Genomic DNA, 19,803 nt, shown 5'->3' with positions numbered 1-19,803 from the left:
GCCTGACCCTAACCCTAGAGGAGCAGGGCCTGACCCTAACCCTAGAGGAGCAGGGCCTGACCCTAACCCTAGAGGAGCAGGGCCCGACTAACCCTAGAGGAGCAGGGCCCGACTAACCCTAGAGGAGCAGGGCCCGACCCTAACCCTAGAGCAGCAGGGCCTGACCCTAACCCTAGAGGAGCAGGGCCCGACCCTAACCCTAGAGGAGCAGAGTCTGGTTCTTACTTGGCTTCCTCCAGTACGGCTTCCTCCAGTACAGCTGCCTCTTCTGAGGGGCCGTTAACCACATCGCCAGCAGGTCTGGACTTGTCTTCTGTTTGCTTTGCAGTGCTGAAGGAAGATAGGGGACATTAGGAGACAGGGACAACACACACACACCTGGAGGAACCTGGCTCCCTATCCATGGCACACGCACAGCAACAAAGGATTATTTTTGATGGATCCAACACTTATTAGAACGATTCATCAACTAACCACTGAGACTCACCATTTAATGAACTATTAACAACTTACTGATGCATAATTCTGCCTAACGGTGCGTGTCCACTGCTGCGATGCGAGCAACAACATGTTTTCCATTCATTTTCAAAGGAGCCAGGTGAATCGCTTGCGTGGTGCATTGTGGGTAGCGACACCAGGCAATTCGAGTTGAGATGTTCTCAACTTTATGCAAATGAGAAGCGATTTTCGCTAGCGATGGCCAATTGGAGTGTTTTTTCTTGTTTCTTGTAACGTTGCAACCATGGTACACATTTCTAGCTTTCACCTTCAAGATGGAGGAGAAAGTAATCACTTGTGTGGCAGCATATCCAGCCCTGTTTGATAAGTCTCTGTATTCGTACAGATATGTTAACAAAGAAAATGAGGCATGGCGCAGGGTTGCCAATGTTGTTGGTGCTCCTTTGTGGGTTTTTTGTACTTTTAAATTCTGTCTTGTAACATGACGTAACTGTCTTAGCAAGCTAGTTCTATAGTCTAGCCCTGTCGGTACAGTACACGACTGTACCCTGAGTGCCGGGTAGCATACTGTAACATTTATTCTTTCAATAAACCTAAATACAGAACCAATCGACACACAGGTGAAGACAATGACGCTAACGAGAACGAGACACAGGTGAAGACAATGACAGGGAAACACTAGGGCAGGGCAAAACACTGAAACCGGGGGGCACGGCTGTGGCCGTGAAAATAACAGTACAGTAGATAACATTATGCTAAAGCTAGCCAGCGTATCGGATTTTTGCTTAATGTGAGTACAAGTTGTATTTTGATTGATATGGTATGAAACCCAAATCTTCACCCATGAATACGAACTACAAACCGTGACTTTAGAGAACTACAGCTCTGCATTAAATCGGTCTGTCACGCCCCGGAGCGTGGTGCACTGTGGGAAGGCGAGCTATGGGAAGCGATACGCGTCGCTGCAGTGGACATGCACCGTTATGTATACCTTTGTAAGTCATATGAATATAGTTATAAAGACGTTTTGTTTTTGGATGAACTATACATTTTTTTTTATTCGCAACAATTTCCTCTCCTATAATACCTTATGGTGTTAAGACAATCAAAACAGTCCGAAACCTGAGCTGGATCAAGTTTTGATCTGTGCAAACCAGACTATCACTTGACTGTAATAATGTTCTTTTTTTATGATTTAGTAACAAAATAACATTAGGTACGTCCAAGATGTACTCGGAAGTTGGAATTTTCGAGTCTCAAATATTATCCACAAACAGGGGTAGACATTACTGTGTATGTTGCTACGGTGTTAGTCGGCCTGTGCGTGAAATAAGAGTACACAAAACTACTTTAGCAGGTTTTTATCAACTGGTGTGTCTAACCCGGACGGCTTACCCAGATGGCTAACCCGGACACTCAAACTGGTTCGAAAAAAATATCGAAATACCAATTATTTCTGGGTTTTGTTCCTTGAACCAGTTCAAAGCCTTGGCCATAACACACCCAAACACGTCTGACCTGGCTCTGGGACAGCTGGCAGCGGGCTGGGCCGGAGCAGGGCTGCTCTTCACACTCTCGGCTCCTTCTCCCACGGCATACTTAGCAGATGCCTCCTCCGAGGTAGACAACTTCTCTTCCTCACTGCAGAGAGAACACACGTTTACACAGAGCATAACCACCCAGCAAGTGGGGCAGATCCCCTCCCATACACGCAGCTTAGACAGGACAGATGCATGCAGGATGGGACAGATTACATCAAAGCAAAAGGGATCAAAAGGAAAGTGTTGAAATGTGGTTGGCTGTTTAAACCAGATGAGAGCATCATCATGTACAGCTAATGGAGAGCCAGAGTCTGGATCTGACCCCAGTAACCATAGTAACTCCACACAGCAGCTGGAGAAACCCAGATGCCTGATGGGTAACGGCACAGCCTCAGATGATTGGTCCAACCACAGATTTGGAAATGTTCTGATTGGTTGAAACTCACGCCAGCCTTCAGTCTTGCTTTTTTTTGTCAGAAAGCCACCAAATGTCTAGTCAAGGTGCTAAAGAACTGAGGGTATTACTGTTTATAGAGCCAATTCCTTGATATACTGTATGTACGTGTATATATATATATGTATATGAAATGAGGAAAGCTAATATTATGGAATTTAAGATAATCTTGACATGCTCAAGCAGTACTGGTAATGTCTAGCAGGACAGTAGTGGAGACTTCTGTTGCTAGGCAGGACAGTGGGGTACTCTCTCCCTACTCAAGCTTTGTCCACCTCACAATGCCATTGTCTGAGAGCCAGAGCCAATAATAACAAGTGGCATTGAGAATAGGCAGAAAATTACTGATAATTGTAATCCTGTAAACTGTTTTAACCAATCGTCCCCCACAACTGAAACTGAACAACCAACAGAAAGAGAGCAAAGGACAATTTAGAAAGCCTGGGATTGGCTAATCCCAAAAAGGCCATGGCCTATCAAGGCCAGTTTTTCCCCGTTGTCACTGGACAACGGACTGACATCTTAGAGAAACATGCAAATGGGAATGGCAAAATAAACCAATCAAAATAAAACTCAGTGACTGACATGAAAACAAGACATGGCAGACGACTGCCCCCGATTGGCTGTACATACCGATAAGATTTCAACACTCTGAAGCCACACGCACGCCAGAAAGAGAGAGGAAGCTCATGTTTAAGTGTTGCAGTTAATCAGAGGGAAGAACAGTCTTTCTTTAGGTTACAAACATACACACAGCAATGTAGGACCTGCAGACTGAGTGATGCATACATACATACATGGCAGATAAAGTAGACAATGCTATCAGGGTTGGGGGACAATGCTGGTTAAACCCAGTCAATACAAAGATGTTTAACCATAAAACACATTGATGAAAGTACATTGGTCACAGAGCAGCTTCCTGAGAAGCAGTAGAGGAGGAGCAGAGCTATCATGTCCTCAGTAGAGGAGGAGCAGAGCTATCATGTCCTCAGTAGAGGAAGAGCAGAGCTATCGTGTCCTCAGCAGGAGGAGCAGAGCTATCGTGTCCTCAGCAGGAGGAGGAGCAGAGCTATCCTGTCCTCAGTAGAGGAAGAGCAGAGCTATCATGTCCTCAGTAGAGGAAGAGCAGAGCTATCATGTCCTCAGTAGAGGAAGAGCAGAGCTATCCTGTCCTCAGTAGAGGAAGAGCAGAGCTATCATGTCCTCAGTAGAGGAAGAGCAGAGCTATCATGTCCTCAGTAGAGGAAGAGCAGAGCTATCCTGTCCTCAGCAAAGGAGGAGCAGAGCTATCCTGTCCTCAGTAAAGGAGGATCAGAGCTATCCTGTCCTCAGTAGGAGGAGCAGAGCTATCCTTTCCTCAGTAGAGGAGGAGCAGAGCTATCCTGTCCTCAGTAGAGGAGGAGCTGAGTTTTCCTGGAGGAGGAAAAGGGGGAGAGGAGGAAAAGAGGGGAGAAAGAGGAGAGGGGTGGGAGAGGAGGAGAGAGAAGCCGGTTCAGCCTTGTGGGCCTCAGCCCAGAGCAGGAGGCAGGAGAGGGCAGTGGTTTCCTCACCTCTTGAACACAGCAGTTTCAGTTTTGGCATCTACAGTAAGGCTGACTGTTTCCTTCATGGAGCCGTTGGTGACCGTCTCTGTGATGCGGTCGCTGGCCAGCTCCTCCTCTGCATCCGAGCCCCTCCCAGGCTGGGCCCCCGAGGAGGGGGGCAGCGGGACCACAACCTGCCAGGGGTCGGAGTCTGGGGCAGAGAGGAGGACAGGGGGGTCAGAGAGGAGGACATGGTCTGTGGGAGGGTAGTGAGTCTGAGACTACAAACAAGAGATGCTCTCCTGAACAACAGGCCTCTAAACTAGTATTTTTTGTGATCAAATGAAATCCATCAATGAGATCGATTAATATATCAACCAAGCAGTGGGTTCTGAGAGCAGCGCTCACCGGCAGACTGCAGGGGTGCGTTTACACCCAGGGGGTCCATGGTTTCTATGCTGGTCTCCATGGCAACCGGAGAGTTGCTTCTCAGGGGGTCTTTGGGGCTGGAGGGAGAGATGACCAGTTCAGAATCCCATAATTCACCAATATGTTTACCGATTATGACCAATATAGTCAATTTATAGACGGCAAATCTCAGTCAGTTTTGCTGTGGGTGTTGGGTGAAATATTAATGTTGTTGCACTCTGCCTGGTAGCTGAGATGTTACTTTACAGAGTGACTCTCTCCCCACCTTCAAGAAAAGGCTCAAGACAGACTTGTTCCGGGAGTACAACGGCACTTAGGAATGCTTGGCTGGACCTGATGTTAGTTTCCTCCAGGATCACAATGACTCTTATTGAGTGACTTGTTGCTCTTGTAGGTTAGTTAAAACAAAGTTAAGTCTTGTACTTGCGGTGAAATATTTTACTGTTAATTGTTCTTCTACAGGTACAGTCCTGCACTTTTTTGTGATTCATGTTTTTTTTATTTCTACCTTGTATAACTGCATGTTCTTATGGGTCTTCCGTTTGGCACTTGTTTAGTTTTTTCACAATGTATGCTTCATGTTTTGGCTGCTTGCAATGTTTGGGACTACCTCGTTGTTATGATCAGTGACCTATGCTCTTTTGTAAAGCTCTCTCTTGGAAGTCGCTTTGGATAAAAGCGTCTGCTAAATGCATAAATGTAAATGTACACTGTGTCTGGTAGTATAGATGTTACTTTACACTGTACCTGGTAGCTGAGATATGGTTACTTTACACTGTACCTGGTAGTAGAGATTTTACTTTACACTGTGTCTGGTAGCTGAGCTATGGTTACTTTACACTGTACCTGGTAGTAGAGATGTTACTTTACACTGTGTCTGGTAGCTGAGATATGGTTACTTTACACTGTACCTGGTAGCTGATATATGGTTACTTTACACTGTACCTGGTAGCTGAACTATGGTTACTTTACACTGTACCTGGTAGTAGAGATGTTACTTTACACTGTGTCTGGTAGCTGAGATATGGTTACTTTACACTGTACCTGGTAGTAGAGATGTTACTTTACACTGTACCTGGTAGCTGAGATATGGTTACTTTACACTGTACCTGGTAGCTGAGCTATGGTTACTTTACACTGTACCTGGTAGTAGAGATGTTACTTTACACTGTGATTACACAGGATATTCCTTGACTCTGACCTCTACTGTTAGAACTTCTAAACTTCTTACTTGTTCTAAAGATAGGAACTATCTACTACTATTTATGTCACTGTGATCCAAGGCTGAATGAACTGTGCTGGCAGCAGCAGGGAGATGCTGACCTGACAGGGGAAAAGTTGGTGAAGTCAGCCCAGCCGGTGTCCGAGTCGCGGGGAGAGCTCCAACCCGCTGTGTCTGTCCGGGCGGCAAGGGAGGGGGCGGGGCTGGCAGGGGAGGGGGCAGGGTTGGCTGTGGAGCTGCCGGTGTCCATGGGGATGTCGTCAAAGTTGGCTGTCCACACTGGTCCTAGACACACTCACAGATCAGCACAGAGAACATGCAGGAGCAACAACACACATATACCTACGGGGTCACCGCTGCTGAACTCACCGTCACCAGAGTCCACCTCCATCCTGTCGTCGGCAATGGCGTTGCTAGGCTCAAACGGGTCTCTCTTCACGTCCTCCTCCTCCGAGTCAGTGCTCTCCTCGCTGTCCGTGCTGCCGGAACTCCTGCCACACAGCCAACCAATCAGGGGAGATTAAGGACAACCAGAGACTTGATGGCACATAAGACATGATTCAGGTCCTGCTGCATTGATGACATTCACTTGGCATGTGTCTGTGCGTGCATCTTTGTGAGCGTGTGTGTGCAAGTGAGCGTACCTAGGCCTTCTCTGAGCCTCTGGAGCGAACGTGACATCCTTCTCATCCCAGATGTCCTCCTCATCTGAGCCAGCGTCCTCAAACTGCTGGATCTTCTCCTTGCAGCAGGCCTCAAACAGAGCTATGCTCTGCTGCAATACAGCAACAGGCCCCGTCACATCATACAACCCTCTTTCTGTACTGACCAGCAGGGAAAACTCTGCTACTTAAGACAACTAAAAGCACTTGTCATAATAAATAAATAAGTGTGCGTTTACCCTAGATCTGGGGTTGCCAACTACGTATAACCCATCATTTGAAAATGATGGGCATTCATTTATAACATCTTATCACGCCCGCCTGGTCTAACATATCACATTGAAGCACAAAATACTTACACTTTCATTTGTATTCAAGGAAAAATTGATGTCTGATATTCTATCAAAGGGAATACTGCAATGTTAAAGAGAAAATAAATTAGTTTAGTTAAAAGTTGTTAGATACAATGACATCACATGACTCCTTTCCACACAGTCACCCTGGCCCCCACAACCAACCCTCTCCTGCCTACCCCCCCCCACACACACACACACCAAACACCTGGAGACTAGAAACACCTGGAGACTACCCAAGAGCAGTACATATGACCCACACAGGAGAAGATGAGAGGGGGGAGGGTGAAGGAGATTCAGGCCAAGTCCATGTAAATCAGCTCCAGTGTTTTGTTACCATATTCTTTTCACACCGTCAATCTAGACAGTTGTATTTTGATTTCAAGTAAGATCATTACAAAATGAGATGTAATAATCAGATTTTTGTAGTGCTGTCACTACAAACTTAGATTTTGACTTAGATTTTTGTCTATGTAAATACCAACACTGAAACCCCCACATATTTGTAAGAGAGCTAGAGCAGTAGACTAAGGAGTCCCTGGGAGTTGTGTTAAGTGAAGCAGGATAGTGGATGTATTAATACTAGGCAGCAAAGCTGGCTCCTCACAGTAGGAAGGTCATGAGGACAGACAGCAGGAACATGCAGGATCAGTACTCACTCCACAACATCGTCCTGATCAGCAAACTCTTCGTCATTGAAGCCAAACTGCTCAATAAAATTGGACGTCATTTGTTGCATCTGATAATCAGAAAAGGCCTGGCCAACCCAGGACCAACGGTAATGATATAGTCTGGCCACTACACAAAGCTTGGGCAAATATTTGTTTCTTTTTCATTTTTTTAATGACAATTTTTTATTTTGTTTAATTAAGAATTCAACAATTTGCTAGCAATGGCTACACAGGTTAATCATTTTATAGGTTAAATGTATATCAAAAAATAAAATGCATGCATTGCAATTGTATTACAGTAATCATTTTCACATTTGTTTATTACAACTGACATTACTTAAACACGAGACTCCATTAGTTCAGGAACATAGTTAACGTATGAAGTGTGCTTGGTGCACGCTGCCAGCTAGGTGTGATACGGGTACAGACTTACTTGTTGTAGAGAGGAGTCCTGGTGGAAGCCACTCTCCTTAAAGTCTACTTCATCGTCACTGGATGAGTGGATGTGGTGCGTGTTCACCTGGGAACAACAACCACACACACACACACACATCACTAACTCCCTCCGCACACACACACACACATCACTAACTCCCTCCGCACACACACACACACACACATAACTGACTCCCCACCAGGGCTCGAAATCGGCACCCGCGAAGCACCAATGGCGTGTAATTTTTGGGCTGGCGACTAAATTGTGTCCGATGCTCCACCATTTGGCGAGTGAAATTGCGGAGTACAGTTGTGCGCCCTCTAGGTGGTAGAAAACCGGAAAGATGGCCTTTATAACAGCTAGAGAATGACACGGATAAATACAAATAGTTCGATTTAAAAAAACAAAAAAGGTTGAGGATGACAGCATTTAAGAGAGAAAGCAATTCCCCATTGATCTGTCACATTAGAATTCTTATTTGGGTCACGAAAGTCTTGAAGATTTGAGTGAGTGCGTTGCCAGATAGACCGCTTAGTCTTACTAGGCGGCAGCCACGTGTCTTTCTTGGTCACGTGATAATTAATTATTTTACAGTTCCGTCAATTCTACAACAAAAGTTTTACAACAAAAAAAGTCAAGCAGGGCATTTCAAGAGATATGGGAATTCTGCTTTTAGCCAGCTGGTCCAATGCGAAGACCAAACCTCGATCATGGCGTGTCATTTTATTTTGATGAAGTGGTGGATGAGGGAGCTGCTTTAAGGGACCGTTCTTTCTGGAAGAAGTCACATGGCCGTGTGCATTGCGTTTTACCGTGATGGATTGTATAATCCATGTTTTACCTCTCGGGGTGCTTAAGAATAGGGTGCACGCGCAATAAGCTTGACTTCTTAAATCTGACTTGAATAAGTAGGATTGCGTGAGCTGAAATTGGCCTTGATGCAACCACCTTAGCCCCGCTTTTTTGAGCAGCCTTTATGGTTCATAGTAGGGATGGGCATTCGATGAAATTATCTTAATCGATCGTCAGGAGAATTAACGATTAATCATAAAAAATAAAAATAAATTATTTACAGGCTCTATTAACCTGTTAATTAGTAGCGTCACATCTGTGATCGTTCAAAAGCGGGCCCCACAGAGTACCGTCACACGTGTGATTCTGAACATTCCTACCGACTATTTTCCGATAGACAAACTATATGACAAATGCTATAGGATGGCTTCAAAATTTACAATTAGGAGGCTAACAAGCACAAGCAAACACTAGCAGGCAGTAGCATCACTACGAGTATTATGCTAGGTTGCTAGCAGGGTTTCTCCTGGGTCAAAACGGGTCTTCGGTGCTCCAAAAGAAATAATATATATATTCTTTTTTTTTTTTCTTTTTCTAATCAATGTATTTATTCCCAAGTGTTTTGCACCCCCCCCACACACACACACATATTTTCGTCCTATTTCCCCTAAAGCAATAAAGTTATGAAGTATGTTTTAAATGGCATAAACGCTGCCAATTAATACTTGACGTAACAATTTATTGTAAATGGTCAGTAGCCTAGCCTATCGATTAAGGTAGGCCACTCTGAAGCATGTACACTGCGTGCTTCATTTGATGTTGATAGGCTAAGCATTCTGTAGCAAATATTAACAATATACCCACTTTTTATTAATTAAAACTACTTCAGCATAATAATGCACCTAAAATACAAACCTGAGAAAGGGCAGCAATCGCTATCAAATCAACAGACATGTGCAATTTAGCTAGCAGGGGAAGAATACAAACAACAAAAATCACCAGTTAACTTGATGTAAATTTGCAAGAACTATAGACTTATACCATAACGGGTTTAAGAACTGACAACATAATTATACGTTCTCAAGGAAGCACACGCGCAATCTCAACTGCGGTGTGAAGCGCATGTCCGTGCTATTCTCCGACATGCACTCACTGCTGATATACGGACTAAACTTTTGTACAGCCTGATTTCTAATACCGTGGCGGCAGAAATGTAGCCATAGAGGAAACACTGCACTATATGTTATCATTCCAGGTTAAGAATACCAATGGAGGCTGCGTTTAAAATCGTAAATCAAACTTGTCAGCATTTTGAGTGGAAATGTAATTAGCATTTGTAGGCTACAGGTGTACTACAGGGTTCTTGCAGGTTTCAGTAAGTCAAATTTAAGACCTTTTTAAGACATTTTAAGACCATAGAGATTTAAATTTAAGACCTACACAACGCATTACCCGAAAAATATTTAAATCAAAAGACTGAAAAAAACATGTAATTTCTATGAATGGAATTCATTTAAATTAAAAGCATACATTTAATTTACAGATAAAGCAATCACATTAGTAACCAAATTGAATATTTTTGGGGCAAAGTTTGCAGCGAGCCTGGAGCTGGGTAGTGCTTGTAACCAACAGCGGAAATCGCTGTGATCTCTAGCCATAGGTGCGTTCGACTTCATGCAGCGCCGGCGTCGTCTGCAGCCGGCTGTGCCGCTGCATGAATTCAGTCCATGTCGAATGCAACTCATGTCTCGTTGAAAGTACACTTTCCCATTTTCCACACGTCGCCGAATTTTAACAAACTCTGAGGAAGCGCAGACGTATTTCGCATGCAGGTATTGCAGTTATCACAGGATTTGTAGTTTTATCCCCGCGTACGGCTATCCTCCAGAAAGAAATACAACACACCAAACCAACGTTTGGAGGGCAGCGTTCTGCTGGTTTTGTTTGTAGTAAAGACTCGCTTTGTAGGCTACAACTCAATACTTTTTTGCTACCTTGTAATAACTTTCTGCAGCCTGCGTGTCTGGAAATTAACGAGGGTAATACCTTTTTAAGACCTGACAAAATTAAATTTAAGACCTCGGATGAAAATAGGGACGTTTTTAAGACTTTTTAAGGCCTTAAATTTAAAGTTACGAATTTAAGACTTTTTAAGACCCCGCGGGAACCCTGTACTATTCGTGCACGTCGGGCTGGCCCTCGCAGCGGAACGACAGTTTAGTGGCCGCTCTGTCCATTCGCGCACCTCACAGTTGCGTATTGATCAGACAAGAACACACACTTATCAACTTGATTATTATTGATCAAAACAGAACGAGGGTTCGGCTGTAGCCTACTTGAAACATACTATTGAGAACATATTCGCTGACATGCATTGCACGCGTGATGAACACAGGTTTTTTTTGCCTTTGGCGCTCGGGATTTGTCATTGGCGCTTGGGAAAACGGCTTTGGCGCGCGCCAAAATGTTCTCTATGTAGGAAAAACCCTGGCTAGGTAACGGAAGCTAACTAGCTTTCGTTTTGAAAAAATAACTCACTCTGGTGGAAGCGTCGGTAATATTTAGAACTCACTCATCTTAAGGTTAAGATGCAGTGAAATTAGCATTGAGATCTGTAGGGCCTATTACAAGAAGAACAACTATTTCTGTACTCCTAGCAGCGGAGCCGACAGCTAAGCCAGTGCTCAAACACAATTGACCCTCGTTTTTTTCCGGCTAATTAACAAAGCATCATAAAAACCTTTGCTTTAAGGGTAGCATATCCATCTCGATGGACTTGCAGATCAGTTGGTTAATTTTCTCTGTTCGTTGTGCATCGCAGCTCCTCCATGCTAACACAGAGAGCAGGATGCACCGCCACTAACCAGGGTCGGATGTACGTTCTTCAAGTGGTACATCATTTGAATCGTGGAGTTGTATTAATACTCAGCTTTGCAGTGTTGGCAGTGAACAAAGTTATTTTTAAGTCAAAATGGTCTCACGCAACTCTTTGCCATGACCTCTTCCATGTTTACTTTCGAAATACATGGAAACTCGCCGGTAACTGAGTAGGCCTGTGGCGTTTTTCCCCAAACATTGCCTTTATGTGGTAAAATTTTTAAATGCTGCCACATTGCAAAATCCATTGCATTCCTTCAAGACTCACACTATGCAACAGAACACGCATTAGTTTTATAGACAAAATTCTTAATGATCAATTAATCGTTCGTCGATTAATTATGCCCATCCCTAGTTTATAGTATTGGTCTACAGGTGAGGTGTTTATAGTGCTGGTATAGGGGCCTGGTACCTACCAGGTCAACAGTGTTCTTCTTGTTTGTGTCGGCGAGCTGGCCGGAGGTAAAGGCCTCCCAGCGCTCTCTGTCCTCCTCCACAAGCTCTGAAACCACACAGCAAGTGAGTCATCGCTCTCACTCACACAGCAGGTGAGTCATCTCACTCACTCACACAGCAGGTGAGTCATCTCTCTCTCACTCACACACACAGCAGGTGAGTCATCTCTCTCTCACTCACACACACAGCAGGTGAGTCATCTCTCTCTCACTCACACACACAGCAGGTGAGTCATCTCTCTCTCACTCACTCACACAGCAGGTGAGTCATCTCTCTCTCACTCACTCACACAGCAGGTGAGTCATCTCACTCACTCACACAGCAGGTGAGTCATCTCTCTCTCACTCACTCACACAGCAGGTGAGTCATCTCTCACTCACTCACACAGCAGGTGAGTCATCTCTCACACTTTTACATCAAGACAGCAATTGCCTAGTGACCTGAGATGAGCTGTTGAATCTGAGCTCCGTTGGGGCCCTTGTCACAGTTGTGGACGATGGAGTTGGCTATCCTGGTCAGGTGACCCATGTAGCCTCGCCGGCGTCCGCCCTCAGACCTGCATCACAACAACAACATGGTCGGCTAAACAGAAACACTTGGACACCTAGGAGGTCAGGGGAGCAGAGGCTACAGTAGTTGTTTTTGGCAGCCTGACTACTTCAGTCGACTAAAAGTCTGAGCATTTTAGTCTTATTTTAGTCAGATGACATTTGGTGTAGTTTAAGTCAATTAATATAATTGTCTCTTTTTAATCAAAACAGTAGTCTAAGCAGTAGTCTTAAGAGGCATGTTAATGCCAAAACCATTTGTTTAAATGTATGTATTGGTCTAGAATAAGGTATTCAAAGTCATGTTGTTGATGCCAAGTTCAGTGTGATTACTATGTGAATGACAAAACTAACTACAGCATTTGGCCAACAAGGGATGCTTAGTACACATGCAGTCAGGTAGGAACTAAGAACCCACTTTACAAACTCATACAAAAATACACACACAGTGCATACACTAGTCACACATGTTAAGCCACTTTACATTCTCACAAACAAACACATGGTAGTCACACACGTTTGTCTCAGACTCTGTCGTTTTCAGCTCCAGTGGCTAAATCGTTTAAATCAAACGTCTAAAGCTAACGTTAAAATGAGACATTAACCACAGCCTCATGAGTTGGCTAATAAGTGTTTCCCACAGATTAGAAAGCAATTTGTGGCGAGGGGGGGGGGGGGGGGGGGGGGGGGGGGAGGGAGTTCAAAATAATTCCTTTGTTAATTCGTTACAAGGAACTTTATTGTATTAAATTAATCCAAAATGATCACACCATCACAAAATCAACAACAAACAAACAATTTCTGCATATGCAGGTAGCAACGCTAGTGCTAAATAATTATTTAACTGGACGGCTCCATTACGGCGGGTTAACTTTTCTAGACCTACGGTATTTAGTCATAATTGTCATTGACGAAACACTAGGCTACAGAGCTGAAATTACCGCAGTTGGATTTCAATAAATTGAGCGTTTCAGGCCCATTTAAGCTGGTACTGTAAAGTGGATTGTAAGATTTTGATTACAGTGACAACAAGACCAAATCCAAGCTCCCAGTCTGGTCCTAACCCACCTTGGTAAGGAGTCTTAGGCCGAATCCCAATACTCCCCCTTACCCCTTACCCTTAGTTTTGCGCGTTCCCGTGAGAGCTAGTGGTGTCCCAATACTCTTTTTGAGCTAGGGGAAGGGCTAAGGCCGAATCCCAATACTCCCCCTTACCCTTACCCTTAATTTACCCCTTCCCCTTGGCCCTTGAAAGTAAGGGGTAAGGGCTACATAGCCCTAGGAAATGGGACGCCACTTGGTTACAGGTACGTCATCTAGCACGTATCGATATCTCCAAAGCAAGTAGTGTTATGCACTGATATTAAACGAAATTCGCTGCTAATGGAGTTTACTTAGAACTGTAGACTTGCTAGTCAAAGAAATGCGGGACTGTTGTGCAATTCAGAACTGTAACATTAGCGTACCAAACTAGCGATTTTTAGAAAGGTTTCAATTTGGAAAATGGTTGCAAATATATATGTTAATGACTGTATATAACACAAAACAAGACTGTCATAATTTTTTATCAATTAATTAAGCCGAAAATATTACATTTATCGGACTCTGGATGATTTGGTCGCCATTGTTGCCGATCGCGCAGTTTTCACATAGCCCTAGGTTTCAAGTAAGCTCCCGATCTTACTTGGTTTTAAGGGGTGTATACCCCCCTTAAACTATGAGGAAGGGGTAAGGGGAAGGGGTAAGGGGGAGTATTGGGATTCGGCCTAAGACTAAGGGGTATACACCCCTTAAAACCAAGTAAGATCGGGAGCTTACTTGAAACCTCGGGCTATGTGAAGGGGGAGTATTGGGATTCGTCCAACAACGTCAGGAAAAAGCGCTTGGGTTGAATCCGTTTTCAACAAACAACATATTACGTTGCTCTGATTGGTTGTAGGTCTATCCAATTGAGCGAAAAGGCATTTGTTTTACGAGTTCGGTTGGAACACGCCCTATAGTCACAGCCCAACGGAGAGTTATCAGACTCATATTCTGACTAGAATTATGAGTATGACAACATCAGGCTAAAGGAGTCTAGCTCCCAGCCTGGTCCTAACCCACCTGGGTAAGGAGACTGGCTCCCAGTCTGGTCCTAACCCACCTGGGTAAGGAGACTAGCTCCCAGCCTGGTCCTAACCCACCTGAGTAAGGAGACTAGCTCCCAGCCTGGTCCTAACCCACCTGGGTAAGGAGACTAGCTCCCAGCCTGGTCCTAACCCACCTGGGTAAGGAGACTAGCTCCCAGCCTGATTAAAAGATAACTTACTGTTCTTTCTCGTTGGAGCTCCAGGCGTCCAGGATTCTCTGTATGAACTGACCCTTCTGGAACAGCTGCAGGCAGAGAGAGGAGTGAGCATGGCTAGACAGTCTGAAAAATGAGGGGCCGAGTCAGACACGCATGCTTGATGAGGTGGAAGGCAGGGAGGGGCGATGCAGGGAGGGGCGAGGCAGGGAGGGGTAAGGCAGACTCACATGCTTGATGAGGTGGCTCTCTGCCAGGGGTTGCTGGTCTGGCTCCCTGATCTCAGGGCTGTGGCCAGGGGGCAGGGCCAGGATCATGGCAGTGCAGATCTCCACTTGGATATGCAGGAAGTTATTCCATATATATTTGAAGTACATATCCTACAAAGGAGAGTCAAAGGGGCGATTGATTGCAAAACCGATTTTACCTTGTCATGGTTGAAAAATGACAGTTTGGTGTGTAAAATAGACATACAGTGGACTTCAAAGTCCATTGAAACCTCTTTCCTATCAAAATATCACTTTTTGAAGCTAAAACTTGCAAACGCTAGTTTTTGAAACAGTGCAAGTTTCAACGTCAATGCAGGTTGTGACTTAAAACATCAACTTTGTCACACCCAACATTCCGCCCTCTGGTTTTCTGGTCCAGGAACATAGAGAGGTCTTTTAGCTAGCGGCGTGCTGCTCCGTACTTCCACAGAATTACAAATAATATTTTTTTTTAGCATATTGAAAATGGACTAGGGCTGTCCCCACTTCTAGTCGATATGCTCTTGGTCGACTAAGATTCTTTTAGTCAAGCTGCCATATGGCAGTGTGATATCAGATTCCCGCTTGTGTCATCATTGCTGAATTAACTAAATGTTCTACAGAAATTGTAGATTATATTATTTAAGACAAATAAACCAACTCAAAAAATATGTAATTTAAAAGAAAAGGTGTTACTTATTTTCCTTTCGTTAATCTGCGCTGTGTTTTGGTATTTTGCACACGGCACAAGCACAATTGGCTGCAGAACTACAAAATCTGCCGGTGTTATTAGTCAAAATGGCAAAGAAATCTGTGGTATGGCAGCATTTCATTAAAGTACATTTACCGGTACCGGTAAATGTAAATTACCGGGTGTAGTACCGGGTGACTCGAAAAACGTCGAATGCAAACTCAGCCAACAACGGTTTATTTTTCATAGTTCGACATCGAATGTGATGTAGCCTACCACCTGAAAAACGTAAGTTGGTCTAGCCCTACTTCGCTCATGCTAGAGCATAGGTACAGTAGTTAGAATGTGTGATGATTTAGCCTAGTTATTATTAGCAATGGGGCTAACGTTATTTCATGTTCCTGTTTCATTCAAATAAATAACCTGTGTTGTCATGTAAAAGATGCATGTTTGTCCAGATCTATTTTTCAGCAAGATAGCTAGAGCAGCTGAAGCTGAGTTGAATCATGATAGTTTGTTTGCTAAGCTGTACTGATGTAGGCTAGTGCTGTTACCCACCTAAGGCGATCCTGTTTGCGTCGACAACAGAAGTGGAAACAACTAACAATCATTTCAAATGATATCTAGTCAATGTGTTGAAAACAGTGTTGTGTAGACACAATAGATTTATTTGTACGTTTTTATTTCAAGTCTCCACCTTCGTTGTTTTAGTGGGTGCTGTTGGCCGTGTTGCGTCTTTGCTCCGCAGCTTCACTCTAAACCAACCAATCAGCTGCAGCTCTGATCTATTATTCATGAGCATACCAGAAAAGGAGAAAACCTAGTTTTTTTTCGCAGGAAAATATGAGAAGATTTTTCATTTTACAGCAACCTGGCCATTTTCAGCCAAACCAATTTTACATACCCTATTCGGAGACCTTAAAGAACTGTGAAATACCCCAAAAACCCAGTCAATCAAGGAAAAAAAACCTTTACCCTTGATGGTGACGTCATCTGTTGAGGTTGAAATGTTATTGTAGAGGTAGCTGTGTTTCCTCACCAGTATGACCTCTGGTCTGTTCCCTACTAACCAGTATGACCCCTACTCACCAGTATGACCCCCAGGGTGTTGAGGGTGATGAGCTCCATGCTTATCATGTGGGTGTTGGTCTGCAGCAGGCTGGCTACCAGACGCACCACGTTCAGGCGTGTGTTCCCCACCGGGGGGTCCAGCACGCCCCAGGTCGTCCTCATCACATGTTTCTGACAGACACACAGCCTGGGTTACAGTACCAACACTACCTTATCCAGAAAAGGACTAATCAATACATTTAAAAAACACACAAACAGAATGAAAACACAGACGTCATATTTTACCAAAAGTGTTGTGGGTAACATTTGATCAGATGTGACAATGCTAACTAACCTTAGACAAGTGTGACAACGCTAACTAACCTTGGGGGGCTCCAGGAGAAGCAGGTGGAAGTCCTTGAGGCGCGGTCTGACGGCCTCCAGGATGCTGTGGTTCACTGAGAAGGCCGGGTGGCTCATGCCTGGTGGACAGGCGTCCAGGTGGCCCTCGAACCTGCAGCAGAGAGAGGCGTTGAGATCTTATCTCTCAGACCCTCCGGAGCTGGTCGGAGCGGTGTGTGACCACTGTTAGCTGGGTGGACATAAGCTGTCCCTTTTACAAGGAAGTAGACATTACATTTCTGAAAAGTGTCAATGTTCAATTATGTGTCAGTACCAGGTATGTCAGTACTGGGAGTGTTAGTAGGTAGTGTTGTCACCATACCAAAATGTCAACTTCAATTCCATGTTTTCTATTTTAGTTAATCTTATTTTTATTTTACAGTTGCTTGCTTTTCTACAGGTATACTTGCACTTAGAGATTCATGTTGTTTAATTGTAACTTCTGGGAGTCAGATGGCTGAGCGGTGAGGGAGTCGGGCTAGTAATCAGAAGGATGCCGGATCGATTCCCCGCCGTGCCAAAATGACATTGTGTCCTTGGGCAAGGCACTTCACCCTACTTGCCTCGGGGGAAATGTCCCTGTACGTCTGCTAAAAAAAATGCCTAAATGTAACTTGCTTAACTACATGCTCTTATGGTTCTTCCCTTTGGCACTTATGTTTTGGTTGTTCACAATGTGTGCTTCTTGTTTTGTCTGCCCGCAATGCTTTGGGGCCATCTTGATGATATTATCAGTGACCTATGCACTTTGTAAAGCTCTCTCTTGGAAGTCGCTTTGGATAAAAGCGTCTGCTAAATGAATGAATGTAAAATGTCCATGCAAGTTTAGAATTGCAATACTCAATACCAAAACGATACTGATTCGATACCTAATAGATCACAGACAGACATTCGAAAAAGGTTGATCACATTTTCAACTAATTCAAAGTTTATTAACAGCCTTGTAAGTCAGGTTGCAAGTGTCGAATTTGTTTTTCCAATTGCAATGCTGTTCGTTAAATTTACAATGAATGTGTCTTTTTTAAATCAGCCTTTCTGTGACAATATAGAGCCACCTTGACATGTAGCTAGCTCGTAGCTCTACTATGCTATTTAGCTAGCGACCTTTTAAAAAAGCACCAAAATTAGACTCCCAAATAACTGTAGCTCAATATACGTGACACAGTCCAGTGAAAAGGGACTGTTTTTATGGTTTTAATTTTCTTGCATACTCCAAAAATTAGTATTGAAGAAGCCAATAAACAACATGTTTAGAATCACTAAATACTCATCTTTTGTTCTTGTTTACCTTAGCTTCCAGTTGAGTTGTGGGCACGTCATGCGTGATTACATTTACATATATTCATTTAGCAGACGCTTTTATCCAAAGCGACTTCCAAGAGAGAGCTTTACAAAGTGCATAGGTCACTGATAATAACAACAAGATAGCCCCAAAGCATTGCGGGTAGCCAAAACAAGAAGCACACCAGGGATGGAAACTAAATTTTTTGTCCACCGGCCACTGTGGCTGGTGGATTTCAAAATCTTCGAAATTTCAAATTTCAAAAAAAGCAACGGTCAGATATCGAAAAATTATTGACCGCAGAACGTTGCATTCTACAGCATTAAGAACAGCCTTGTAATAATTTTATTTACCTGCCACGGTGGCCGGTAGGTGAAGCGAGTTTACCCGCCACAATACAAAATCACCCGCATTTGGCTGGTGGCGGGTGCTAATTTCCATCCCTGAAGCACACATTGTGCACAAAATAAGTGCCAAGGGAAAAACCATAAGAGCATGCAGTTAAGCAAGTTACAATTTAAACAACATGAATCTGTAAGTGCAAGTGTACCTGTAGAAAAAACAAGCAACAGTAAAATAAAAATATAAGATTAACTAAAAATTTGATTTGCATTACGATGCAGTTTTTTCCCTAGGCTACTTACAGGGTTCAAACAGATACTGTATAATGACATTCCAGTATTTTCAAGGACTTTTCAAGCACTATTTTGGGGGTTTTTAAGGACTCGGAGATCTGATTTATCAAACATACACTTTAAATTAATCCTTATTAAAGCTACATATGTTATTCAATCAAGAGCAGCAAGTGATTTTCTCTTTTTCTTTTGTTCTTTGAGTAACATTAATGAGACGGACAGCAGTGGGTTTATTAGAGGGCTGTCTCTTTAAGACCTGACGCACATGTCGTGGATCTGACACAGATCCAGTTCTGCCAGCTCTTCACCTTCATTTAAGATTGCTTATGAGGATACTCGCCAAAATGGTCATTTTGACTTTTCTGTTTCGTCCTCAAGTAAGCCTAATCAATACGGTACTGGCGCGCACTTGCTTTGGCTCTTATTGTCCTTGAAAAACACTTAAATGAATTGAGAACATGATCTTATGCTATTACGCAAACCAAAGAATGCCAGAAAAAAAAAAAACTTTGTAAATTCAGATATATTGTCTTAAAAAAAATGTTATGCACTTTTCAAGTACCTCGTCATTAAAATGACTTATCAAGGGTTTTCCAGGACTTAAATAAAACAAAAGTCAAATTCAAGTACTTCAAGCACTTTAAGCACATTGTACAAAGCCTGTACTTATAACCCGGTGGTACTAACTGTTAACCTGGCTGCCAGCCCAACTTCTCCCCGCCCCCAAAAAAATTGGGTCGGGAAGTTGGGTCTGGAGGGTCTCGTATTGGGGACCAACTACAGAAAAC

General features: G+C 43.7%; 1 protein-coding gene across 3 annotated transcripts in view; it reads right to left on the bottom strand.

The window, feature by feature from the left end:
- ppp6r3 (protein phosphatase 6, regulatory subunit 3) overlaps positions 1–19,803 on the bottom strand; it is a 36,143-nt gene that overhangs the window by 1,745 nt on the left and 14,595 nt on the right. The window contains exons 9-24 of one of the 3 annotated variants that reach the window (XM_047033373.1): positions 17,081–17,210; positions 16,736–16,888; positions 14,938–15,087; positions 14,732–14,796; positions 12,316–12,431; positions 11,836–11,921; positions 7,748–7,834; positions 7,303–7,400; positions 6,650–6,704; positions 6,273–6,403; positions 5,998–6,119; positions 5,730–5,913; positions 4,386–4,483; positions 4,005–4,188; positions 1,978–2,100; positions 226–330 (exon numbers count right to left, since the gene is read on the bottom strand). In XM_047033373.1, the coding sequence (XP_046889329.1) occupies positions 226–330; positions 1,978–2,100; positions 4,005–4,188; positions 4,386–4,483; positions 5,730–5,913; positions 5,998–6,119; positions 6,273–6,403; positions 6,650–6,704; positions 7,303–7,400; positions 7,748–7,834; positions 11,836–11,921; positions 12,316–12,431; positions 14,732–14,796; positions 14,938–15,087; positions 16,736–16,888; positions 17,081–17,210 (1,887 nt within the window). The remainder of the gene's footprint in view (positions 1–225; positions 331–1,977; positions 2,101–4,004; positions 4,189–4,385; positions 4,484–5,729; positions 5,914–5,997; positions 6,120–6,272; positions 6,404–6,649; positions 6,705–7,302; positions 7,401–7,747; positions 7,835–11,835; positions 11,922–12,315; positions 12,432–14,731; positions 14,797–14,937; positions 15,088–16,735; positions 16,889–17,080; positions 17,211–19,803) is intronic. The other 2 variants (XM_047033374.1, XM_047033375.1) reach the window with 2 other exon arrangements.

Source organism: Hypomesus transpacificus, chromosome 14 (assembly GCF_021917145.1).
Source record: "Hypomesus transpacificus isolate Combined female chromosome 14, fHypTra1, whole genome shotgun sequence".
Classification (NCBI taxonomy): domain Eukaryota; kingdom Metazoa; phylum Chordata; class Actinopteri; order Osmeriformes; family Osmeridae; genus Hypomesus; species Hypomesus transpacificus.
The sequence above is the reverse complement of the archived record's forward strand: the minus strand, read 5'-3'. Positions and strand labels throughout refer to the sequence as shown.